The 27769-nt window shown below is 36.3% G+C and overlaps 2 protein-coding genes across 3 annotated transcripts; one reads left to right on the top strand and one right to left on the bottom strand.

Moving 5' to 3' along the window:
* The first annotated feature begins 4116 nt into the window (after positions 1-4116).
* On the top strand, positions 4117-21656 carry LOC145232166 (putative ATP-dependent RNA helicase DDX10). 2 transcript variants are annotated; one of them, XM_080096695.1, is made up of 15 exons: positions 4117-4406; positions 4521-4706; positions 6368-6478; positions 7138-7306; positions 7531-7645; positions 7708-7909; positions 8293-8455; positions 8726-8892; positions 9161-9268; positions 11810-11971; positions 16580-16687; positions 17136-17273; positions 17587-17650; positions 19904-20049; positions 21384-21656. In XM_080096695.1, the coding sequence occupies exons 1-15, from the start codon at positions 4209-4211 to the stop codon at positions 21618-21620; spliced, it is 2274 nt and encodes a 757-aa protein (XP_079952821.1). In that variant the 5' UTR covers positions 4117-4208; the 3' UTR covers positions 21621-21656. The 2 variants fall into 2 exon arrangements, with proteins under 2 accessions (XP_079952821.1, XP_079952822.1); XM_080096696.1 differs by lacking the exon at positions 21384-21656 and adding an exon at positions 20423-21337.
* A 340-nt stretch (positions 21657-21996) lies between these two features.
* On the bottom strand, positions 21997-27042 carry LOC145232167 (uncharacterized). Its single transcript, XM_080096697.1, has 3 exons — positions 26894-27042; positions 26568-26807; positions 21997-23209 (listed from the first exon to the last, which is right to left on the bottom strand). The coding sequence occupies exons 1-3, from the start codon at positions 26964-26966 to the stop codon at positions 23118-23120; spliced, it is 405 nt and encodes a 134-aa protein (XP_079952823.1). The 5' UTR covers positions 26967-27042; the 3' UTR covers positions 21997-23117.
* Between the last annotated feature and the right edge of the window lie 727 nt (positions 27043-27769).

A 27769-nucleotide genomic window follows, 5' to 3' on the forward strand; every position in this document is an offset into this window, starting at 1 on the left:
GTGCATTTGTAATCGTTGCCTTCATTCCTGTTTTGCAAGAAAGAATTTAAGTGTTGGAGTGTTGTGCAGGCATGCTTTTTTTGCAGGAAATTGCATATTGAATGGAAATAAAACAATATGTCATGATTCTGATTAAAATAGTACATAAATAGGCATCTCATTTGGGTGTGAGGTCTTAAATGAAAAAATTTATGTACATGTATCTCTTTTTGGAGTTTAGTTAAGTTTGAGAATTCGAAACATTTTACCAAAAATTTATTCTACACATGTTGGTTGCAAACTGAAAAGGTTACATTAAATAAGCTAAAAAATTGAGCATACTAGGTTTACAGTTTGTAGCATACAAGTAAAAATGTTAAACCTACTGCAACAAACTTTTAAAAAACCTAAAGCCACATTTTAGTTCCAAGACTTTGGTGACAATCAAAAACAGCAGTTTGGATCAGCACAAGATGATGTTGAATGAAGTATCACATCATCATGTGTGAAGGAAAGAGCCATTTTTGTTGGATTTCTGTCTTAAATATAGAGGAACGCATGTAAACTACTCATATTGAACCAAAAAAACATTTATTACAACTCAGTAAAGATTTATTTCAACACTAACTTAAAAACGTTTTAATTCCCAGTACACATACTTACACCTCACAGTCAATTTACGCATATTTATAGGTTATTACACACTGGAATACATGCGCCCTATTAAACTGCTGATCATATCTGAAAAACTCGCCACAAAAATGCCTAAAACAAAATTTATCAACATTTTTCCACTCTCTCCCCATTGCCCGCAATGCATTTTTGGGGCTTCCTTTTCAGCCGCCATTACGCTTCAATTTGCTTCAACCGTGACGGCCAGTAGCGCAATCCAGGGTTTATAGAGATCAGTGTAAAGGTCGCGTCGCCATACAAACGGTATCCGAAATATCCCCAAACCGCAACCACGACTACAGCGTAGCCCAAAGTAGTGGTGTCAACCGCGCCGCGTGAGCGGCCGCGCAATTTTTTTAGGTAATTTTTTATGCGCGGCCGCGGCATTAATAAATTTTTATGCAGCGTCAATGCCGCACGCCGCGCAACTTGTGTAATTACTTTTGCTTTAAAAAGGTCCTCAACTTTTATGTACACAGGTTTGATACGTTTTTCTGTCATGATTAAGCAGAGCTATTGTGAAATAACAATTGGCTGTATGCCTTTAGAATTTTAGAGTAAACGTAAACGTTAAATTAGGGTTGTTCGAATTTTTTGTTATCAACAACATGAACACAGCGCAAGTCAAAAAAAGTTTGGAGGCAGGCGAGCTCTGTATTATAAAAAAATGCGGAAAATCCAGCATTTGGAACACTTTTGGCATAGTGGCAGAGAAGGCAGGAGCAGAATCTTCGGCTTCCAAACAACTTCCGATGGTAGCATGCAGACAGTGCTTGAAGTGTTTCAAGTATATTAGCCACACGACAGGCACAACCCACTTAGCCAGACATGTGGAACAAGGTTGCAGCAATGAAAGTTGCAAGCAGCTTAAACTCAGTTTTCCTAAAGTAAAATTACCAACACAGGCTAGAAACGACGTTATTAAAGGTGCAGCAGATCTTGTGGTTAAAGATCTCAGACCATTTTCATGTGTAAATGGGCGTGGAATGAAGAACTTTGCACAGACTTTAATCAATGTAGGCGCAAAATATGGACAGGTGAATGTTTCAGATGTTTTGCCTTCAAGAAATACCATCAGCAAGTATGTAAAAGAGTCAGCAGCAGAGGAAAGAGGTAATTTGATTGCAAAATTAAAGCGGGCTATACATTGCAATGGAGGAGTCGGCATGACTGTTGATTTATGGACAGATAGCCATAAAAAACAAAGCTATATGTCATGTACTGCACAGTGGATCGAAGAGGGATCTGTTAGACAAAGTGCCATATTTTGTGAGCAATTTTCTCCATCTTTTAAATCTGCAGATAATATTAGAAACGAATTGGTAAGAAGCTTAATAAAGTATGGTTTTACAATGGAGTTGATGAAATCAGTTACTTTTGTGTCTGATAGAGGAGCAAATGTAAAAAAGGCATTAGAGGTTTTTAACTGGCTACCATGCTGCTGCCATATTTTAAACACTGTATTGTATCATGTCTTTAGAATAAAACCTGCAAGTATTCTGTGCAATGATAATGAGGAGAATGAAGAAACTTTACTGTATGATGAAACCTATTATAGTCAAATAAGTTCTGTTGTGAAACTGCTCACAGAAGTGAAAGATTTAGTTACTTACTTAAAACGGAGCGGCCTTGCTTGTATGCTGACTAGTTCAGTTATACAGGAGTGTGAAACAAGATGGAACACAAAACTTGCAGTTCTAATCAGTGTAAACAAGGTGTTTGATGAAATAGAAACTCTTTTGATTGAGAAAGGCCAACAATCTCGACTTGAAAATATTGACATTGTATTAATGAATGAACTTATTAATTTTCTTTTGCCTTTCAAACAAGTATCGGAAGCAATGGAAGGTGACAAGTATCCTACCATACATGGTGTGCTTTTGTGGAAAAAAAAATTACTGGACCACTGTAAAACACTGCCAACTAATACTATAGTGTTGAAAATGTTAAAATTAAAATGCACTCAATTGATTAAGAGCAAATGGCCAAGTCTTGACACCTATAAGATTGCCCTTTTTCTATTTCCTAAGTTTAAAAGTTTGTCAGTTCTACCTGTGGAATGTGCAGTGGAAGTCCCAAATTTAGTAAGGGAAAAATTGGATGTGAATCAATCTTCTTCTAACAGTGGTTTTCAGCCCATGCTGTCATCTGACCATACCTATCAAAATGTTACACAAAAAAAGAGAAAGTTTGACTTTGCATTAGATTTTAATGACTATGCTGATACTCCAAATACTGAACAAACTTATGATGAGGTTACAAAATATATCCATGCTGACTTTTCTTCTGAGTGCACAACAGGTGCAAATCATTTAGGAGGTTTTGATGTAATTAAATTTTGGAACCAGCAAAGTTCATTGTTTCCTAAGCTTGCAAAGTTTGCAAAAAGTGTTCTTTCAACACCTTGCTCATCTGCTTCTTCAGAAAGGGTGTTTTCATGTGCTGCGAGAGTGTATGAAGAAAGGCGGAATCAGTTGCACCCAGAATCAATTAATGCAATTGTGTTTTTAAATAGTTTTTTAAAGGAGTAGTGGTTTATTTTAAGATTGTTGGTTTGTTATTTGTTGTTTAAAGAATTTATGACTTTGTTACGTTGTTGCTGTTTGACTATTTCATGCAAAGTAGTTGATTTTTTAGATAACATTAATACATGTTTAATGTTGCATGTTTTGCATTACAGGTTTAGGAACTGATGTAGGGGTTTATGATACAATATTATATGCGGTGCGGTGCAGTGTCAACAAAACTTTTGATAAGGGTTGCAGCTTCGGTGCGGTTTGCGAACAGCTTGGAATTTTGCGGTGCGAACAAAATTTAAAAAAACTCTGTCCGCGACATCACTAGCCCAAAGTCTATCTATCAAACACTATGGATTGTTTCTATGGATTATGTGTTTTCTATGGATTTTGGCATAGCCTAGGCCTACAAATCTCAATCGTAAACAGCAAATTAGACGCACATTTAGCCGCGCTTAAACGTTTGGCATAAATAATATGTCGCATACCTTTCATTATACTAAAAAACAAATCCAACCACAGATTATTCCCAAATATATAAATTTACTAAATGACGGGAATTGCATGAGTCGATGTTAATAAACTGTCAAAATTTGACGTGAACCATGTGTGATGTAAACAACATTGGGCTTGGGCTGTCGGAACGTGGAACTTTAAGCGATTTTATTTATTTTTCTACTGCTTTTTTAATGTGTTTAACTAGACAAGGTTTTATGTTTTATGTTAATTGTTTAAAAAACTTTCGTTTCCTTTTATCGCTTTTGCTTTTGCAAATTACCTGCGACTGCAATATCCATTTTACATTTGCAAGTATGGTTCAACTCCTGAAAGGAGAAATCATTTTATTTGGACAGGTTATGGTGTTTATAACAGCTATTATTGCGAAAGATTTAAAAGTACAAAAAGAAAAAAATGAGGAGTTTCAATTTTTTTCTTTATGTGTTTTATTACTTTTTTCTTGCTGCTTTTGTTCAGTTAATTGTGGTTTTCACATATAATTATAAGACAAATTAGTACAAAGAAATTGCTTTAATATTGGTGATGTCAAAGGGTGGAAAAGCAAGCTCGGACAAAGACAATGAATTAAATCAATTTATTACTTGGAAACAAAAAAAGAAATCTGGCAAAAAATTTCAAAAGAATAATGGAAAAAGTTTTCGAAAGGGTCCTCACAAACGAAAAGATGCATCAGCTATTGAACGTTTAAAAATAGAGAAATTGCAGTCTGAATACCATCAGGTATATTTTTGTCGAAATAGCTTTTGTGTATAAAAATATGTTCTACATATTTTTTATTTTATTTTTGAATAACTGCTTGTTTCTTCATCCAATGCTAAAATTTTATTATGTCAGATTGAAAACCTGGAAGATTTTGATGATTATCCTCTTTCTGATAAAACGAAAGAGGGATTAAAGAAAAGTGGTTATAATAAACCCACCTCAATCCAAAAAGCTTCTTTGTCACCTGCCTTGCAAGGAAAAGACATCCTTGGAGCAGCAAAGACTGGTTCTGGAAAAACATTGGCTTTTATAGTACCGGTAAATATAAATTAACTTGCTTTATTTGTTTTATTGCTGCTATACTTACAGCATTTACCATATATATGTCTTTGGTTTATTTTCTGCATTAAGAGTCAACATAGTATAGTCAAACGGCGTAAAAAAAAACAATACCCTCACAGCTAAACCAAAGATTTTTTTTAAATGCTTTCTTTTTCATAGGATGTATTTATTCTCTGCCTAACAAATAAGTCATAAACCATTATCAGATTTTGTTTCTAGGCAATGTTCTGCAGGTTGAAACAACAGTAGTAAAATTCGTATGTTAAAAAGTCTTCAACAACCTTTAGAAACTTTCCTGCAGATTTTTTATTACAAGTTTGGTGTCAATGACCTTTGTTCTGTGTTGTGTGATAACTATGACCTATTAAACAAAAAAGACTCCACTTGGCTAGCTTCTAAATTTTTTAAGATATCTTGTTGTTCGTTTTTACCCCAAACGGTTCTATAGGAATGGGGTAATAAAAAACTATGTATTTTTTGCACCCCAAAAATTTCTTTTTGCCCAAACATTTTTATTTGTCACCTGGAAGTTTAGAAAATAAAAAAGAAAGCCTATAAAACATGTACTTAAATCAAAGTTGTATAAAACTGCTTTGGGGGCCCAGTTTTGGAGGATTTTTCTCCAGTATACCTGCATGGCTAAAAGTACAAATTGGGATCCAGGCCTAAAGAAAAATGCTACAAAGTAAAGAAAAAGAGGTTATCAAATCATTATGTGGTAATTCAAGCAGTTTGGGGTAGAAAATTTAACTTTATTTCAATAAGGTTTTAGGTTACATGACCGGTCAGCAAGTGGGTGAGCTCTATTTAAACCTAGTTGCATACCAACAAAAGACTGGTAAATGACAAAAAAGACCAAATCAAAGGCAATAAATGCAGTGCAATAAAGGTACAAAGCCATGGAAAGTCTTAGCACCAATTTGAAAGTGTTTTATTAATTTAACAGTTTACTAACTGCTGTAAGTTTGGTTTGTAAAATTTCGAAAACAAAGAATTTTATGTGGCTCATGTTTTTTTGGCTTATTTATTGTAACGGAGTTATTATTGAAATTTCTGTCTTATGTTTGACTTTAAGATGGTTTATTAAGTTCATATAATTGAATTGAAGTTCCAACTGCCACTTAATTTTTTTTTAAATGGTCCTAATGTCCACTTGTTTTTTTTTACCCCGACATTGTTTTTTTTGTACCTTTTTCGGGTTAAAAAAGAACAACAGTTTTTGTCAAATATTTTTTTGTTTTTTAGTAAAATCAAAAACTTGTCACATAACTATAAAAGTAGTCCTATCAGCTTTGTTGGGAAGAAAAACTGACCTTTTGTTGCCTAAAATAAAAGTTTGGCAACAAAGTTTCAAAAAATTGTTTTTTTTTACGCCACTTGACTATATATATTTAATCCGCTAAAATTGACTGCCATATACTTGTTGATTTAAAGTTACAACAAACAGTGAATTGGGTAACTGGTGCTGCCAGGTATAATCTATCAACAAATTTTTTTGCTCTTCCAGTAGTCTATATTGTATTCCATTTGCTGGTCAATATATAAATTTAAACACTTTGTAGAATGGTTGGGTACTTGGCTTTTTTATGCATTTTGCTCAGATATAAATTATATTTGTACATGCTGTCTGTTTCCAGATACTGGAATGCCTCTATCGTAATCAATGGAGCAGCATCGATGGACCTGGAGCACTTGTTATATCCCCTACTCGAGAACTTGCTTACCAAATATTTGATGTTTTGCAAAAAGTATGTATTATGTACCTTGGGGTGATCGAAGAATAGTAGAATGCAGAGCCACACAAGAGTTTGGTGATTCCCAGGCAGGCAGCACAGGAGAAACTCTATTGTGTCAAAGGGCTAAATTTGCACTTCTATTCGACTTCATGTTTTGATAACTACATAATATTACCACAAAGCACATCTTCTAGCACTCAGTTACAACAGTTTTAAAGTTTTTGCAAGTGTCAACGTTTGCAACAAAGATAAAAAAGCTCTTGTTGAATAACCATAGTTGTTTACCTGCAGTTTGACGATAAGCTTATTATTTAGGGCTATGGCTCCTGCAGTTGACATGATGACTGACATAAAATGTTCAAGAATGCACAAACCTACTGGGTGCCTGTAGCCCACAATGCCAGGGTTTGGTATAAAATGTGGTCTGTCTTAAAAAAGCTTCATCATAAAATTGTCTCAATGTCAGATAAGATATATGAACTAATGCATTTGCCATTATTTTAAAATGCCCAGGTTAAGAATTCCTGTTATATTGTCAAGAACTTTGACCCTATGATCTGTACAAATGTTTTGATTTAGAAGATGTATCTGTTTACATCATTTTTTTTATTCAAATAACAGGTTTTCAAGAAATGTTATTTTAAAATAAGTCAATTTTTCTTTATTTTCAGGTGGGGTGCAAACATAGTTTTTCTGCAGGTCTTATAATTGGTGGAAAAAGTGTTAAGGAGGAGGCAGCACGGATCCAGCACACAAATATTGTTGTTTGTACACCGGGTCGCCTTCTGCAACATTTAGATGCAACTTCTTACTTTCATCTAGACAATTTAAAATTGTTAGGTATGATTGCAAATAATTGGGATTAAATGTGAAATTAATGACATAGTTTAACTTTTATGTATTATTGTTACTTTGGTAGTTCAACTCCTAAATGTAAAGTGAAGTAAGCTAAAAAGTAAGAGTGTTGGATATTTCATTGTTTTTTTGCACAAATTGGGTATTTTTTTGATATTTTATGAATAAGAACAAAAAAGGCTTTACACATCATATATAATTACGAACAGTGTTAGATGAAGCTGATCAAATACTTGAAATGGGATTTGCACAGACCATAAATGCTGTCATCGAAAGCCTACCTCGAAGTCGACAAACGTTATTATACTCCGCAACTCAAACTCAGTAAGGTTCTTGGATACTAATTACTAAGCTTAGTTTTTTGTAAAATATTTTTCTTTTTGTAGGTCAGTCAAAGACCTTGCTCGTTTGAGTTTGCAAAATCCTGTTTATGTATCTGTGCATGCCGATGCATTGCACAGTACCCCGGCTGGATTAAAACAGAGATATGTTGTATGTGAACTATTTGACAAGCTGAATATACTTTACTCGTTTGTCCGCAACCATTTAAAATGCAAGACTTTGGTGTTTTTGAGCAGTTGTAAACAGGTTTGTGAGCTGTTCATATTGCAATGTTTTCGTCGTATTTTTGCATGTGTACTTTGTGAGGGAGCTTATGAACACAAAAGACCATTTTTAGGTTGGTAAAAAGCACTTTATACCACAACTACCATAAAGTTTGGAATATTTTTTCCTCAAGCCACACACTATATTATGTGATGAAGTGTATATCTTTTGGGAGCTTTGGGTAATTTTTTATCGGTTCACAAGACTTAATAAATTTAAAATGGGGATAGATTATTGCAGCAAACGTTAGGTCAACTGATCTAGGCAAAACTTTCAAAAACATCTACTTTAATTGTTTTTTGTTTAGACTGACTGTTGAACTTTATTTATGTTTCATTTTAGTTGACAAAATGTAATTCATTCAGGTTCAATATTATTTTTCTGTTTTCTGTCGGCTTCGACCTGGAATCCCAGTCATGCATTTACATGGCAGAATGAACCAACAACGCCGATTATCTGTTTATCAGGAATTCTCTCGAAAGGCGTTTGCTTTATTGTTGTCAACAGACCTTGCAGCTCGTGGTTTAGGTGTGCAAATTGTGTGTAATTTTTATTTACATTATGGAGACACCTAATTGTGTTACGTCATTGTCCAACTGTCCACAATGTTTGTTAAGTTTCTTCCTTGGCGAAACAATAATGACCAAACAGGATAGAATTAAGAGCATACAACACGACATGGTTGTGTTTATCCCTTGTCTATTACTTTAAGCTGAAGTAAAAATCTTAAGTTTGCAAAAACAAAGTCTTAAACTCAAGAAACTAAAAGTACTCATGATCAAAACTTTGTTGTGTCAGATTTTCCTAACATAGACTGGGTGTTGCAAGTCGACTGTCCTGAAAATCCACGTTCTTATATACACCGTGTGGGGCGTACTGCTAGATTTCATGGAGATGGCAATGCTCTTTTAATGCTACTCCCCTCCGAGAAAACTGGAATGTTACAAGAGCTACAGAAAGTAAAGGTATAAATTATCTCCAATACATGGCACAATGCGAAGTATTATGGCCCAAAATTCACTGATAATGGTGTCAGAAACTATGTCTGTCATTTTGTTGTTCATTTCTGTAAATGGTGTTTTTTTATCCCTTTGTAAAAAAATCTCAGACTTAACAATAAATAATCAGTGTGCATTTTTTACTTTGTTTGAAAGTGATGATGAATATAATTATATATTGTTGATCGGTAAATGTTTGAGGGCTAAATTATATCTCTCTAACAATTTTTTTCAGGTTCCAGTATCTGAAACTGTGCTGAACACCAATAAAACAATTCTGCTGAACACCAAGCTTCAATCTTTTTGTGCTGAGGATAAGGAATTAAAAGAAAAGGCACAGAGGGTAAAAAGACATTTCATTATTTTTTTGTGGGTCCCTTCCTGGAAAGGGAAGCATATTGTTTTTGTCCTTTTTTTTTTTTCTGTCTAACGCTGGTTAGTTCAATGTGTTTTGTCAAGAATTTATTAAAATTTACATGCAATGTAGGTAGTTGTCCAAAGTTGAATTTTCTGAAGTTTGACCTGGGATGACCCAGTGGTACACCTACAGCACCCCAAAACCTAAAATTTAAAAACGCTCCACTTACTAATGTACATAACGAAGGAATTTCTTTATTGAGTGGTGCATCGATTCATTTATGTTTTAACCCTTAACCCTGAAATATTCATTTTTTGGTTTATCAGCCCTATTGTGCTAAAATTTTAAACATTTGTTTGTAGTGGTTGTTTTATTAGGCAGTTTGTTATGGGTCCCCTTCCCTGAAGGGGACGAATCTTGATTTCACTATGTTTTTTTTCTTTTTTCCGCCGTGAAGTTTGTCCATGCACTTTTGGCATGAAATTTTTGATGGATTTGGATGAAACTTTCACAGACGCTAGATATGGTTATGTAGATGTGTCCCCTGCTTCGTTTGACTTGATAACCCCAGCATTTACCCCGCTAGACCCCAAAGTGTAAAACGTTTTCTTATGATGGCACGCACCACAAACGAAAGATTTCTGTGAAATAGTATAATAAAGGCAACAGAACATACGGTACTTGTGTTTGTGCATTACTTGGTGCACGTTTTTGCACATGTCAGTCATAGAGGTGTTAACAGCCTTATAACGTCATAAGTGTTAATGAATGTTGCTAATAACACCTCTAGTGGTCAGAATTTTAAACATTGTCCGATTTGGATAAAATTTTACATGACTGTTGATTGGGTCATTGTGGTTGTATATTTTATACTTTTGGATGTTAAACCCCATCATTTGCCCCACTAACTCCCTAAAATGGGTGATTTTTTTAAACGATGTCGGAATCAAATGAAATTTGAAAAGCGTGTAGAATTTGTCATTTATCGGTCTCAATTGTTGTGTTTAACCCTGTAGCCCCAATTTTCACCCCTCTACCCCCTAAAAAGGGTGAATTATTTAAACAATGTCTGAATTGAATGAAGTTTGGACAGCTTATGTAGTGTGTTATTTATAGTTCTCAATTGTTATGTTCAACCCTGTAGCTCCAACATTTACCCCACTGGCCCCTCAAAACGGTTCAATTTTTTAAACAATGTCTGAATTGAATGAAATTTGGATAGCTTGTAGAGTGTGTCATTTATAGGTGTCAATTGTTGTGTTCAACCCTGTAGCCCTATCATTTGCCCCACTAGTCCCCCTACAATTGTGTGCAATTCGCCATTAATAGGAGCTGATTGTTGCGTTTTAGCTTATTTTATCACTATTTAACAGTTTTTTCTCAGATAGACCATAAAAGGAACAACCCTGTAAATATGTATGAATGGAATGAATTTAAATACTTTGGACTCCATATAACATATTTAAATATGCACAGTACCAATCACTGTGTTTGACTTAAAAATACTAAACTTACTCATAGTTATCTCTTGAAATGCATTATTTACAACTTTGCATGTGCGGCGACCCATGAGTTTTTGCTTGCAGAAACAACCAAGGTTATAAAATACAGTGGATGATATGGGACCCAGTATAAAATATGTAACGGAAATATATGAATCTTTTAAAATAGGGTATAGTGTATGTGCAAGGGCAATATGTGCTAAGCTACCCTTCTAGTTTTGTGATTAGACATTTAGCTGCTTGCTACGGGGTTTTATTTGGTTAGCACGCACAGTTTAAGTTTTGGCGAGGGTTTCATACCTTAGACGTGATTTAAACTAAAAAATGATACTTTGGTTTTGTATATTTCAGGCAAAGCATTGTTGCTTAAAATAAAGGTAAAAACTAACTACCGGTAGACATTAGGCCGCAAAAGTCACATAGGCCGAAATGTCCCTGAAGTTTAGCTTGTAGGTATCGCAGAACACAGTTAAGAGTTATTTTTTTCACAATGTAGCTTTATTTTTGTTAAACACAAAGGACTGCATGCTACTGAAAATCATTTCAAAGGTTCATTAAACGGCCATTCAGTTGTCACAGGGCATAGGTCAACAGTATATGTTTTGTGAAACAAAGCTAATTAAAGACTAGTTTGTTATATATACCTTTACTGCAAATTTTTACTTTTCAGTGTATGAAATACTGTTTTAAGTTTTAACTGTTTTGAAACTGGTGAGCTATATCAAGGTCAAAGCTAGAGATTAAATTCTCATAGATTGGAAATATTTTTTTTCATTCTTTTTTACTACTTTTGTAAATATATGACAATATAGTGTAAAAAACATATGGACAAAAAAAGTTTTGAGTTGATGCTTTGTACTATTTAAAAAAAAATATTCGCATGATTTTACCGCAAGAAGTTCGAATAAACACATGTGTGAGGACCGATTCATTTTTGCTTGCCAAAACAGTCATGATAGTAGGTCAAATGGTGTAGTAAAATTTTTTCTTTCATTTGCCAAACCTTATTTTAAATCTGTTTCAGTGTTTCAAAGCTTACATACGATCTGTCCATTTGATGAAAAACAAGAGAATTTTTTCTGCAACAAGTCTTCCATTGGAAAAGTTTGCATTGTCGCTTGGTTTAGCTTGTCCTCCAAGGGTTCGATTTCTTCAACAAAAGGCAAAGTCAACAAACGCTAATGAGGTATGCCTACTAATGTTGTAACTATGATGAATAACTATTATGGCAACGAAAAAAGCTTGAAGAGTTAATGCCCGCCAAGAATTACTGATATGAAACCAACCATTTTTTTCTATTCCTGTTTGAAATAAAACGTTTAAAATTGTTGCAATCAAGCACACTACTTGTGTCTTAGTAATGGTGCCTTTAGGCATATTTAAATAGTGCGATTCTAACACCTGAAACCTTCACAGTCAGTAGATATAGTCATGCAGATGTGCCATCTGTTTCATTTCGTTTATTTGCCCCATCGGACTTTACCTACGCTAACCTGCCAAACCTCGCAAAAACGGCTCCATCGCACACACAAAACATCGCATATCTTCTATTATAGAACTTTATTTTTACAGAAATTTATTACAGAATTCAAACATTCAAACACATTTTTTTGCGGGAAAACCCAAAAAATTTGAAACGGATTTTTAGCTTTTTTGCTGAAACGGGAAAAAAGGCATGAAGATTTTCATATTCTGCAGATTTTCATATGCCGGTTTAAAAAAAGCCTAAATCGTTATTCTGCGCGTGTGGGAGCTGCTCGGAATATTCCATTAAAACTCGCCATATTGCGGTCGCACAGCGAGTGAGCAAACAAAGACGCGCCACCGCCCAAAAGGCCCAAATAGGCTAACTTTCGACCCGAATATCTCGCGAACCAAACAAAACTGAACAGAAAAATTTGCACGCTACACTTTTTAAAGCACTATCAAACCATTGTCAAACCATCCAAAAACCGGATGGTTTTTATTGCCAAAAGAGCAGGATTATAAGGTATGCTGCGCGTACTTGCTGTTATACTACCAAAGAATACAACATAGCAGAAGAAGTATGCAAGGTAGCCATAGGCGCCGGCAGAAATTTTTCCAGGAGGGGTCAAATTTTGACAAATGCACACTTGCAGGGATAGATTACGATATTAAGTAATTATGTACACATGGCATAAAACGATGAAAAATCCCCCTACAGCCAAGTGTTCAACTAACGAATACAGAGGCACCAGCAGGAGTTGCACTGCGTGTTTGTGCATGGAAATTCCAGATGTCGGTGTTTGCTACACATCTGTTGCAGGAACCGTCCACCAGTTTAGCAGTTCTGCTTGATCTGGTTCCAGTATGCTGAGACATTGTTCCAGTGCCGAGACCACCTAAAACAGTGGTTCTCAAAGTATGGGTCGCGCAGGGTCAAAAAATGGGTCGCGCCATTGTGATTCAATTCTGCCAGAACCAACTTTTTTATTTCATTTTTAAAGTATTTTTAATTCTCCATCATAACTGAATTGTGGCTTCATCTCAGTAACCTGGAGTATTGTATCATAAGTGGTTTTCTGAAAGTTTTGATGGCAGCCAGCTACAGTGCAGCGGTAGCAAATTACAACATACAACAATAGCCTTCCAACTTTACTATTACGCATATGACGATTGTGACGTCATAACGCGCGGAACGATAGGACAAGTTAATCATGCGAAACTGAACATGGAGATGTAACAGTTAGCGTTCAAGAATGAGTAAGTATTCGTACAAGAAAAAATACATTTATTGATGTTTGAGGCTGGGGTCGAGAGATGTTCATAAACCTCAAATTTGGGTCGCACTCGAAAAAGTTTGAGAACCACTGACCTAAAACAACATGCAGCAAAACGCGTGGCTGAGTTGGGAGGCACATTAAAAGCTTAAGAGTAAAGGCTTATTCCATGTCCTACAAAAAAACTTTAAAAGTCTCGGGGTCACCAATAAACATGGACGAAGCTTTATTGTGCACCATGTGGGAGTCATGTAAGTGAGAGATCAACGCAAAACAGGCGTTTATATGGAGACAATGGTGACAAAAAAAACGCCAAGGGCAATGCACATAAGATAACGTGGTAGTTTGGTCGCCACAGGACCCGCCTCCAGAAACAGGCTTGTGTTCCGATGGCCAGTGGGTAACGTAACAACTTACATTGAGAAATTTCAGCTGCTCTTTCAGCCAAATGGCGAATAACAGTCGATACTTCATTTGCCAAAAGTCCAATTAGTTATCCTCTGGCATGTGCCGTGCAAAAATGGTTTGTTGATGAAAAATGACTGGCGGTTTCAGAGCAGAGTGAGAATTTCATCCAAAAACTTGAAGGTTTTTATTGCCAAAAGCAGATGTGTTCGGGAGACACCCTGAACATATTTTTGCTGGTAAACTGTCGATGGAAAAAGTGCAGCAGAAGTACCTGAAATATCCATAACACAGTTGCTTATCATTTATTGGCTCTATGCTTTTACAGTTGCTTCTCCAACCAATTTTGTGAAGATTAGTCAGGTCTTCGTCTACCTACCAAAACAAAATCGAATATCCTAGAGCAGTGGTTCTCAAACTTTTTTGACCGCGACCCAAATCCGAGTTGTATGAACATCTCACGACCCAAGCTTCAAACATAAAAAAATGTATTTTTTTCTGATATGCATGAAAAAAGACGCAGACAGCCAGTTGTAGTACACAGTACTATGAAACAATGATTAATTAGAAACGAATGATTGATTTATTTTAGCGTGTTTCATTAAAATGAAATTTTTCCTTCATAAATCTTAAATGCACGGCTCTATTTTTCATTCAAGAGACCACTTGATATTCATATTCAGTAAAAAGTCTGTGATTCGACTTCTAACTGTGCTGTTCGACAACGAGACGGACTGTAATTTCGAGGCCACGTCGTCGCCGCATAGCATGTCAAAATGGCTGCAGGCTTAACGGGGTCGATTTCGTTCGACAACACTGCATAACACAACACACATCGTGGCTTTGCAGCATGATAGAAGTGAATCCCAAACCTAAAAATGTTTCCTTGTACGAATACTTACTCGTCCTTAAACGCTAACTGTTACATCTCCAAGTTCAGTTTCGCATGATTAACTTGTCCTATTATTTCCCGTGCTACGACGTTACAATCGCCATGTGCGTGACAATAAAGTTGGAAGCCTATTGTCGTGTGTATATATGGCAATGATTGGTTCATTTTACTGTACAACGTGGGCGAGTGAGTTGACTTTACTACTGCAGTTTACTTAATGCAGTAATAGTTCGTTTGGGCAGCATTGAATCGCCACAGCGCGACCCATTTTTTGTACCTGCGCGACCCATGTTTGGGTCGCGACCCATACTTTGAGAACCACTGTCCTAGAGGCATGTGGAAGTGTCACGCTGTATGTTCGTGCCGTTTAGACCAAACGATTGAAGCAAGTGTTGTGCGAATGTATTGTACTCAACTTTTGCAGACTTACGTACATACAAAATGAATATACAGAAGCAACTACAGGACGCGCTCTTGTGCAGGGAAATTCTAGATGAAATTAGGCTGATATGATGGGAAAGTTTTGTGTTTAGCTTCGTAATGACGTTTAAAGGTACTAGTTTTGTAATGATTGGGCGAAGCTTGACAGATAAGAGACGCAGGTTTAAACTTTGCAGTTATTGCTAGTAGAAGCTGCAATACAAATGTAAAATGCTTTTAATGTCAGCCCTGACTTACAGCTTAAATCTAATTTTCGGTTGGTTTCGGAATGTAAATTGGTTATGACAAACAGTCAGTCTATTGTTAATACGTGATAGAATGCATATTATTTTAATGTTTTATCATCTGGTCAAACAACTGTAAGACTGTAGGATGCATGTGCAGCACCAAAGAGCGGCATGCATCTCGGGAGCCGCAGTTTGGCCACCCCTGTTCTAGATAATTGAATATGGCATTTTGTGTACCATACATCTGCTGCAGGAGCCTTCCCAACAATTGAATTAGCATTACTGCTGTAGCTGGTTCTAATGTGTTGAGACTTAGTTCTAATGCAGAGTCGATCTAAAACAAGTATTTTATCTGTTATAAGTTGGAACAAACCACGAGGCTGGGTTGGCTGACATGTGGGAAGCTTGAAAGCAATTGCGTTTAAAAACCTTTAAAAAACGTTTGAAAGCCTTGGGGTCACCAATGAAGCGGTCGAAGCACATTGCACACCAGCGCCACCTCTGAGTCATGTAAGAAAGGAAGCAACACGAAGCAGACATTTATAGAGGATGGGCGATTAAAGAAAAGGGCAAATGGCGTGCTTCAATACAAAGGATAGAACACCCTAGTGAGGTTGCTTCTACATAGTGCTTTTAAATTGACTGACTGTTACAGAGATATGAAATAATGAATCGCACATTTTCAACCATTATTCTTTTTCTATGCCTATGCCATTACTTTCTGTTTAGCTTTTTTTTCTCTTTTTATAATATTTTCCTTTTTTCTGCCTAATTTATCTCCAATTATTTGCATAGGAAAGTGGCATAGATTCAATGCAACCGGAAAGCTAGGGCCGGTCAAGGGTAGGGCCTCTACATAGTGTAAAAAATGCTGATAGCAGTTGAATGGGTGTTAATACCTTTTTTATAAGCATTAATGGTTACTGCTAAAAAACATCTCTGGTGATCAAAAAGCAATTTGGTTTTTCTAATTTGTGCCAACTTCTTCCAGTTTATAGTTCGTCACAAATTTATCCCAAGTATGTAGGATACAATACATTTTTGTGACTTTTTTGCCTCAAATTTTAAACAAACTTTCTCCACCCCAGGAGAGTGAATCTGGGACTAAGGTTTCGTCTAGCTATGGTTGGATACAAAATGATGATGAAGATCAAAGTGACTTGTTTACAGTGAAACCAGATCGACAGCCAGACCAGGTTTGTATTTAACCTTTTATGTTTTATTTTCATTTGTTTAACACTGGTTTGTTCCTTTTTCTGCTCAAGAAAAAGTGCTTCAAGCTTTAAATCTGAAATATGTGCATCATAAGCATGAAAATAAATATGCCATAGAACAAACTCTCCGCCAGTAATTCCTTATATTTGTTCAGCTATAACTTGCATTTAACTTGTAAGTGGCCAGTTTGGTTATTCAGCTATACTTGAACAGACTATGTAAGTTGCTGCACATAGTTTAAATTGACGAACTAACAATTAAATTGACGAACTAACAATTATGAATACAAGACCTTCACCTTACTGAGCATGCTTTGTGATTGTGGGAAAAGCATTAGGATTGTGGACATAAGTGACTGTCGATTCTTGACTGTTCAAAATATTATGTGCGTTCAATTTATATTGTGCAGTAATAATTAATAATTAAAAGGTCCAGCCCATTGAAGAGCAACCAACTGTTCAAACCAAGCAGCAGAAAAAAACAAAGACAAAGATTGCCGAAGCAAAACGGCAATTAAAAAAAGGAATGAAGTTAAACCAAAAAATAAAATTTGATGAATCAGGAGATGTAAGTTATTGAATAACGTAGTTATGAATGCAGATATTAGGGTAAATCATGTTGGAAAACCTAAATAAATTAAATTTGCTAAAAGCTCTGTGACTTGACTAAAAACTCTACAGTTAAGTCTGCATTTCAATTGTTATATATAACTTTGGGTATGTCACTTTGAAAAACAACTTTAAAAACAATCTCACAATATAACTTAGATTTTCTTACCTAGCTTAATGTACCGCGTTCTTGGTCACTGTTCTTATGTACATGTGTTCAAAATAAATTAGCTAATTGTGTTTTTGTAAATACTTTCACTGAATGTTTGCAGGTTGATGAAGTTTGGCCTTACAATGTTTCAAATGAAACACAGTCCCTGGATTTGGATTCGGAAGGTAATATGAAATAGATGTGGTCAGGTTTAAATTAGAGATCTACCGAATATTCGGTTTACCGAATTTGGCAAGTTTTACAAAGATTCGGTTTCAGGCGAACAATTTGTTGCGATTCGGCCGAAACCGAATCTTTTACGAGCACAAATTTAAAGCGTAAAAAGTGTCTTTTTAGCCTTACAAGGTACCGCACAATCTTTCAAACTAAGCCACGACTAAAATCGCATAAAGTATTGTGATTTTTAATGCATTGCTGTTTTTCGCACTGCCGAATATTCGGTTTTGGCCGAACCGAAATTTAGCCGACTCGGTTCATCTCTAGTTTAAATGAATCAATTGCTAGACAGTCTGCACTGGTGACTATATTTTTATGTAATCTCTTGATTCTACTCATCAAAGTCTATTATTTTGAGCAGTTTTTGACAGACTTGGACAACTAGATTTTTTTGGTTTGTCAAATTAGATTAGAATTAAAATTAGAGCATCTTATTTTTTTACAAATTAGATTAGAATTATCATTTTCTCAAAAATCAGAAATTAAACTAGAATTCTAGAATTAGGTTTAAGCCAGCCGACTTTCGTGCGTTTCAAATTTTAACTTGATTTGCACGCTTATATAATTCGGCGTGTCGAAAACGCGTTCAAACGGAGCTGATGTGGCCCTAATGTCAAGTGGTTCTCAGCAGCATAAATTTGAAAATGGTCCGTTACTATGAACAAAGATTTTCGTAATGCTCGAATTTGTTTGCATCGGTGGACGGTTGCAATTGTACTCGACCTTCGCGATATACGCAGCTACCTCGGTTTTCACATTTGTAGAAACTACTGGTTTTCATAATCTGATTATGTTAACTTGAACTTTTACGCATAATCCTCTTTCATCTGGCATTGACTGTGTTCCTTTTTATTACCAGATTATATCATGCCAAACAGTCAACGAGGTAGTGCTTACAATTTATAAATAAAAATTGTATAGGTGCTGTTCGTCACAGTGCCAAATTTAACTGAAAAACTTTCAGAGATGTAGTTTGGTCTTGTTTATTACGTGGTTTTGTGCGCTTTGGATACGAAACACATGCTGGTATCATATGCCTAAAATGACGGTGGACAAACTAGCGTTTTTGGGAAAACTGTGAATTAGATTAGAATTAGAACTTACTCGATATTTCCAAGTTAGATTAGAACTAGAATTACCGCCATTTTGCTCTGATTTGCCAAATTAGACAACTAGAACTATCTAATGTCCAAGTCTGGTTTTTGAACAAGCTTTAAATCGTTTCTAAAAATTTTTCCAGCACATGCACTCTAAATATTGTTGAAACTGATTGTATACCTCAGCGAAACAAAAGTTTTAACAACTAAAAGTTGCTTTATTTTGCATGCAAATGTAAAAAAAATCACTGAAACGTACTGGCTTATCTGGGACACTTAGAAAAAGGCACTGCTTAATTTTTTTAGCAACAGTCACACCAGTCAAGTCAGGTATGCTGTTGGTTGGTCTTGTTGGACGTTTGTGTCGGAGATCAGTGTCACATTCAAAAATATGAACGTTGGCTACGATAAGATTAGATTATCCTATCCTGTGCAACAATTTTGACAAACGTATTTCAAACTCCGAATCCGAAAAGCCGATGGTAAACTATCAGTTTTTTGCCACTTGGCAATTCCACCTCATCTTGACTCCGTCTACTCCAATCCCTTCGTCGCGTCACTTAAACGTATGGGTGGAGGACGTTACATATATTGTCAGTCTTGTTGCTCTGCCACCTTCATTAGGTAGTTAATCTGGTTGTATGTTTTTCAGCAATAATATCCTTGCGTTTTCAGTTTCTTTACAAGGTTGTATATTTATTATTTAACCACGTTTTTGGAAACGTCCGGCAAAAATCTGCGGTTTGAATGAGTTGTTTCCGCTTGGCTACCGCGCGGTTGGAGATCGCGACAGGTCACCATAACCGCATTGCGATTTGCAAAATGCGGTTGGAATAATTTGTCAAACGTTTGCATGGCTTCATAATTTTGACATCGAATGAAATCTAGAAACGGTACTTAGGTTTTGATAGTTCAAGCAAAACGTTGTTGTTGTTGTTGTTGTTGAAAATAATGTATTACGTGCTGCTCATTCGTTTAATAATGTTAGTAGGTCAAATGGCGTATATATTAAATCGTTAAATAGGATATTAAATATACAAATTTACAATATGTAAGTTAGGAAAGCCACACAAAGATTCTCTTCACATATTTTTTCTGTTGCAGATGGAATAGATATAGAAAAGGCCAAGCTGGAAATGGCCAGTAGAGATGCGAAGGATCGACTGAAACACAAGCAACGTGTACAAGAAAAGCATAAAGAAGCCAGAAAGTTGGCGAAACAAAACCGTCGCCAGGCGCAGTCGGCAAAGGTGGGTTAGTTTAGGGTTACCATATTTTATGATACACAATCCCTGACAAAATTGATCTCGGTTGCGTTAACCCAGTTTTTCTCAAACTTTTTTGTTAATTTTTTTAAACGGTCCCTGCCATTATTTCGATGGCTCGTGGTCCGTAAGCCTGAATGTGTATTTCAGAAAAACGAAAGTTAATTGCAGGATTTTAGCTAGTTATGCAAGATTGCGCATAACATTGATCCAAATCTGACATCACAGACAAGACAAAAAAACATTACGATTGTGCGCGAACAATTGCATTTTTGTTAGTTGTCATGTAATAAAGCCTATTGTTTATTGCAATGGAGACGGTCGATTCTCACTTTCACTTTGATTTAAACTTATTCAGGTGCACAAACTGACGCCAAATAAGAATATAGAATTGCTTCCACCTCTTCGTGGTCCCCGCAAAATGCCCCAGCGGACCCCAGTTTGAGAACCACTGCGTTAACCTTTCTTTGCGATCCAAACACTTCTATTCCGGAATAAATTTAGAATATTCGGAAGTCACATGGACGGCGACACGAGAATACGTTAGATACGATACTTTGATCCTTGTCAATAACTTAAGCTAAGCTCACTACTCTTACTATCCTTGAAGCAATAAGCACATATATCAGGGGTCGCCACTCGCCAACCTTTACCACTCTAAAAACCATTCGGACCAATTTCACACAAAAACAAACAACGGGAGCCACAAAGACCTTTTTAAATTTGAAATAAAATGCCACTGTAAAAACGTTTTTATGTCTCACGACATTCGACTTTTTGTTGTTAATTAGTTCCTTGCACAGTAGGTACACAGTTAAAGCAAATAAAAAAAAATATTTCTTAAATTCCTGACTTTTAAGTAGATTTTAACATTTCTCCTTGACGCAGATTTAAACACTAAATTCCCTAACATGTCAGGGAAAATCCTGACGTATGGCAACCCTAGGTTAGTTAAGCTAAAATGTAAACAGTGAATCTATAAATCACAGTTGAGGATTTGATTTCAATGCCTTTGCGACACCAATCTCGTATGTTTGATAAAAAAATGATTACTTATATTTAATTTATTCCTTGGTATGTAAGTTGCCCAAGTTACAACTCTATGATTTACAGCGTGTCCGTCCTTTATTTCCAGTCACGCTTCTTTGGTTTTGCAAACATATTTTGTGTGTGATTAGAGGTAATTGGAGCGAAATGTTAACCATGTTGACATGGCTTGGTGTTCAATGTAGGCGTGTTTTTGTCAAATATTTGATTACTCTGTAAATATTTTTTAGTAAAACGTTAAAAAATATTTTAAACTTTACTTAACATTATAGGAATCGCGCTCCAAAGCTGAAGAAGACCCGGTATTTTTGGGTGGTGCTGATGATGATATTGCTTCGTCTGATGACACTGAACTCGATTCTGATCAGTCAGTTGACGAAGAAGACTTTTACCCGCCCAAAAAGCAGCCGCGAATTGCGAAACAAACGGAAATTTCTGCTGGTTTCAGCCTTGCCGATGAAGAAGACTTGGCGATGCGTCTGTTAACAAAGTCCAGTAGTTTGAACTGACACCAGCGCAATAAAATAAACCAAACGAAAACCCAAGCATAGTGGTGTCGTCTGTTTTTACGATACATTACTGATTTTGCACAAAGACAGTTGATCTCAAGATAATTTATGCAATGTGATATTACCAATGTCTCAGAATTTTTTCCATATTTAAGTGGTACGCACCAAAGTTCTGGTTAAATCCTAGAGTAAAACAGTTTAAGAAACACTGCTTATAGCATTTCTTGACCCAGAATATTTAAACCTGAAAATTTTTTCCAACCACTTACACATTATTTTAATTTAAAGTTTAATCGGTTGTGTTACATGACTAAAAAGCGTAGCCCACCGCCCACCTAATTATATTATATGTACAAGAAAACACCAACAACAAATATTGATATTCTACAGTGTTTTATTGACAACTGCCCCGACTACACACAAACACACTTAAACTGCAAAAAAGTTATCCCTACAAGTGCTGTCATACAAAATCTTAATCATAAAAAAAGTACAAATTTTACGACATGAAATACAAAAAAGGTAAATTTAGGTTATAAAAAGTGCAATGGTTTTGATAAATTAAATAAACAACAAGTTAGGTAGGATTTTATCCTGTTGTGAAGAACAAAATGTGTTAGTACCTTGCAGGCTTTATGTGACTAGAAGATGACAATAATAGTCTACACCAGGGGCGGGCAACTTCTCCAGTCGGCGGGCCTGATATGGGAAAATGAAGTACTTGGCGGGCCGGATTCCTGAATCGATATATTAATCGCGTATTTATCCAGTGATTTAAAACGGATTTTTGACCACCTAAACTAAATACAATCAAGAACGTCGCAATTACAATACAGTCCAAACAATCTAACTGATATAACATAAAATTATTCACCACAGCAAATTTAATGCATACACCACAGACTTAGATACTGCTGAAACACTAACTAGGCTACACGTGTGGAAACAAAGGAAACCGTGAAAGCAGGCCACACACAAGGTTGGCAGTTATGTCGTAACAATGGATGTATGGTGCGATGGTTACAACGGCGGGAAAGTTTTTTGCTAGTGGGGAGCGTTACTGTCCGTTACAACTATAATTTGACGGAGTAAGCAAGTAGTAGGGGATTGCGGCAGAATGTGGCTGCGGGCCACATTATCATGCAAGACCAGAAACTGTCTGCGGGCCGCTCAAAATCCCGTCGCGGGCCGGATCTGGCCCGCGGGCCGTATGTTGCCCACCCCTGGTCTACACCTATATAAGTGTCACTAGCAGATATTTATATGTGTGGTTAGTTACTCTGTTTATTAGAGTAAGCTGCGGCTAGTTCAAACTGTTGGCAAACTTTGCAATATTTCGGAAAACAAAAAGTGTTTAGTTCAAAAGTAATGTACAGGCAGTTTAATATGAAATTTGGAATTTTAAACTTTAGCTACAAAGCTGCATATTGCACTAACATACAACATACAGTTTAGCAATCTACTAGCATTATGCAGCAAAAGTATCAGTTACAACAATTAAATAGTGTTATAATCAGGTTTCTTGGCTGAACAAAGGAATTTCCATGCAATAAGAATAATAACCACCAGAGCTGCACAGAGAGCAAAACCTGTAAAGATAAAAACATTTTTTTATTTCTTTAAATTGCAAAACGTTAAATATTGTTTTAAAAGCATTTATTGTGTTACAACTAACAAAAGTCCACAAAAACTGGCTTTCAACCTTTTTGAAACCATGACCCACAAAAAACCTGCTAATGCTGCTACCAAATCAGCGATTCACATTTATTTAATGAACATGCTGACATTTTTTTACAAATATAACTAGAAGGGTGGCTTAGCACATATTGCCCTTGCATATACACTACAACACATATTTTCTACACTTATTTTATATTGGGTCCCATATCATCCATTGTCTTTTATAACCTTGGTTGTTTCTGCAAGCAAAAACTCATGGGTCCCCCACACATGCATAGTTGTAAAGAATACATTTCAAGAGATAACCATGAGAAAGGTGGGTGTTGTAAGGTAAAACACACTGTGCATAAATAAATATGCTTTATGGAGTACAAACTATTCAAATTCATTTATACATTTTTGAAGGTTTTTCTATTTCATGGTCTATCTGAGAAAAAGGCTAAAACACAACAATCAGCTCCTATAACACAAATCAGCGCGAATTGCACATGACTGTTGGGGGCTAGTGGAGTAAATTAGGGATGCGCCGAGCCGAGCCAGAACCCGAGTACTCGGTACCGAGCATCGCTATTTTTGATGCTCGGTGCTCGGCCGAGCAGTTGCACAAACTGACCCGAGCATTAAATTTGCATATTCATGCCCAGCTAACATAGGTAACTAGTGTTCGAAAGGGTGTCTATGAACAAAAACAAATGATTTTTTAAATGTACTAGATTGTGGAAAAACGTGTACTTCTGAGGCCTGTACAGCTTAATACACCGCTGGTGACGTAAGAGGCCTTGTAGAGCTAAAACAATAATGCACCGAGCATGCTCGGCCGAGCACCGAGCATTAACGTGAGATGCTCGGTGCTCAACCAAACAGAACATTTGCAATTTTGGCACATCCCTAGAGTAAATGATAGAGCTACAGGGTTGAACACAACGATCAACACCTATAAATGGTGCACTGTACAAGCTATGTAAATTTCATTCAATTCTGACATTGTTTAAAAAATTGACCCATTTTTGGGGGCTAGTGGGGTAAATGTTGGGGCGACAAAGTTGAACATAACATACAACAACTATAAGTAGCACACTCTATAACAGGGGTGGGCAAACTACGGCCCGCGGACCGCATGCGGCCCGGCAAAGGATCTCATGCGGCCCGCCAAACGTTAGTAAATTTGAAAACGCTTACTGAGCACCGCTAAATAGTATCATGAGCATAGGCGTAGAGTTTTAAAAGATACCCGAGTGCGACTTGCCGATACCTACCAGATGCAGTATCCGTTCCCGTACCATACTTTGGGACTAAACAGATATTTTTAACGTGCTGCAGCCTGTTGTTTCTGCCACACAATTTCCTAGTTCAGTTTCGGACGTTTGGTTAAGGTCTTTTGTACGCATCTACGTGCTGAATAGACGATTTGCAGAATGAGCAATTTTAACATCGATTTAGTTTTTAGGTAATTTGTTACGGCGTGGAATAAAAGTAAAAACAATTTACGGTTTCAAATGCAGCCTACTTTACACTGTTGACACCAAAACTTTGTTCACCTTGGATCAAGTTTAGGCCGTTGCAGTACTTTGCAAACGGACATTAAACACGGCTATAAAATCGTTACCCGCACAACACCTAAAGATGGATACAAAAGGAAGTTAATTAACAAAAACACGTAGTGCAGCCTATGTTGCAATAAATGCCTGTTCGTTTTAAAAAAATACAATTGATGCGTTTCAATGTTTGCACGATCAATGGATGTTTGCACGATCAAATACAAACGTATTTGTATTTTGCTGGAAACATATGTTAATATTTTGGGTTAATATGCGGCCCCCTGACATTTAGAACTTTTGAATGCGGCCCTTGCACTGAAAAGTTTGCCCACCCCTGCTCTATAAGCTGTCCAAATTTCATCCAATTCGGACAATGTTTAACAAATTCACCCTTTTACGGGACTAGAGTGGTAAATATTGGGGCTACAGGGTTAAACAAAACAATTGACACCTAAAAATGACAAATTATACAAGCTGTCAAAATTTCATCTTATTCCGACACCTTTAAACAACTTACCCATTTTAGGGGTTAGTGGGGTAACTGATGGGGTTCAACACCCAAAAGCATAAAATATTAAATCACGATGATCCATTCACCAGTCATGTAAAATTTTACCCAATTCTGACAATGTTTAAAATTGTGACCACTCGAGGTGTTATTAGCAACATTTGTCAATGCTTCTGACGTCATAAGGCTGTTAACACCCCTCTGACTGGCATGTGCAAAAACCTCCAGCAAGTAATGCACAAACACAAGTACCATATGTACTGGTGCCTTTATTACACTATTACACCACAGAAATCTTTCGTTTGTGGTGCGCAGCAACATACAAAAACGTTTTACACTTTGGCGTCTAGCGGGGTACATACTGGGGTTATCAAGTCAAACGAAGCAGGGGACACATCTGCATAACTATATCTACTATCTGTGAAAGTTTCATCCCAATTCATCAAAGTTTTCATGCCAAAAGTGCATGGACAAACTTCACCGGAGAAAAAAGAAAAAAAAACTGAGTGAAATCAAGATGCGTCCCCTTCAGGGAAGGGGACCCATAATTAAACAGAGAAATATAAGATTTAGTCAGCACAACTAACTTAGATTTAAGCGTTTTGAAATAGACACAGAAAGAAACTAATCCTCCTACACAAATTTAACACTTGTTTTTTAAAGTATTATTGAGTTTTTTAAAGTATATATATAAAAATAGATGTAACCTATACAAAAAGTGCTTGTGACCATAATGGGGTTTGCGACCCACAGGTTAAAAAACAGTTGTACTAAATACTGCATGATATCCCATGTAACCGCATGGTAAGCAGTTTTAATCGACATAAATAGACTTCATGCAAAGATTATAACTTTCGGATGTTTAAATGTGCTTGCTGATGAGTTTGGGTCAGGGTTTGTAATTAAAGTAACACTACAATCTGGTTTTGTTTGTCCTTATTAGAACTCATTTTCTCACGTTCTTTAAACCATGTGCCATACTGTGCAGTTTAACATGCGGTATGCAGTAATTTGTACCAACAATTAAAAAACCCATGTTTTACAGTTTTGCTAGTTTACATATGCAACCAACAAATATATTTTTCATTTCATAAACAATATTCTTTCTCCTTCTAACATTTCCTCCTGAAGGAGTAACTCATGTGAATACCCCAAAGCAAACAAATTCAAACAAAAGTCGTTAATAACACTTAAAAATTATACTCAACACTGTCAAATTACCTCCGAAAAAGCTTCCAACATCAAAACCTTTATAGAGTGAACTTTTTTGGGTGGTAGTAGTATGTATTCCAGTGGTAGTGGTACTTGCAGGGGGTGTGGTGGTGGAACCATTAATCGTTGTAGATGGTGATATGATGGAAGTAGTTTGTGATGCGATAGTTTCTGGTACAGATGAAGCAGATGAGGTTGTATCAGATTCTGTTGTTGAGGAGTCAGAAGGGCCTGAAATTGTAGGCTTGCCTAAAAAAAAAGAAAGGGTAAAAGGGCAGTTCTGTTAAAGAAGTTTATTGACAAAAAACATGGATGAACTTGTTAAGTCTTCATACCTTGTCCTTCGCAGGTTGGGACCATGCACAGAGAAAAAACGATGCTAACCACAAAAACAAACTGTGTATTCATATTTTTCGACTATCACCACCAACAAACTTAAAATCTGCATGATACAATAAGTACATATCTATTGGTGACATAAAAATTTGAATTAAAGAGAGCAAAAAATGACAAAAATCCTTACAAAATAACTTGTATATATTGGTCACATTGGCACCTGCTAGCTGCTACCAACAAATCATGTATTTCTGAATCCTAAACCATTTGGACTGTGTGACTAAAGTCAAATTCGTTTTTTAACAACAGTGACATGAGTCAAGAGTGTCAAGTTAGGTATGCTGTTGGTATTGATGGGGAATAATGTTGACACAAGACACGTTGGTGCATCAGATTATTTAACCACATTGACTTTTAAAGATAACGCCAGTGCCACAGGCACAGACCTACAAGAAAATGAGTAGCCCTGTGGATTTACGTTTTCGTCGTTTCGTGTCGAAGATCAGTGTCGCATTAAAATACAGGACTAAATGAACGATATTTATTGAACGTTTTGTTCAATAAGATTAATTTAACCTATACTGAGCAACACTTTGTGACAAACGTATTTAAAACTCCGAATCTGAAGAACCAATGGTAAACTATCAGGGCATCAGTAATCAGTATCATATTTTGCCACTTGGCAATTCCACCTCCTCCTGGTTCCGTTTAATTTCTTCGTCGCGTAACTTAAACGTAACATTTAGTAGATTTCAAATGTTAAAAAAATCACAAAAAAAGCTATCGTCATTGCTTTAGCTGCACACAACGGCATGATTAAAAGTCCATTCTTCGCCTACTACCAGCCAGAATTAACGTTGTTGCAAGAACAAAAT

Source organism: Phallusia mammillata, chromosome 6 (genome assembly GCF_965637545.1).
Source record: "Phallusia mammillata chromosome 6, kaPhaMamm4.hap1.1, whole genome shotgun sequence".
In the NCBI taxonomy this organism is placed as follows: Eukaryota; Metazoa; Chordata; class Ascidiacea; order Phlebobranchia; family Ascidiidae; genus Phallusia; species Phallusia mammillata.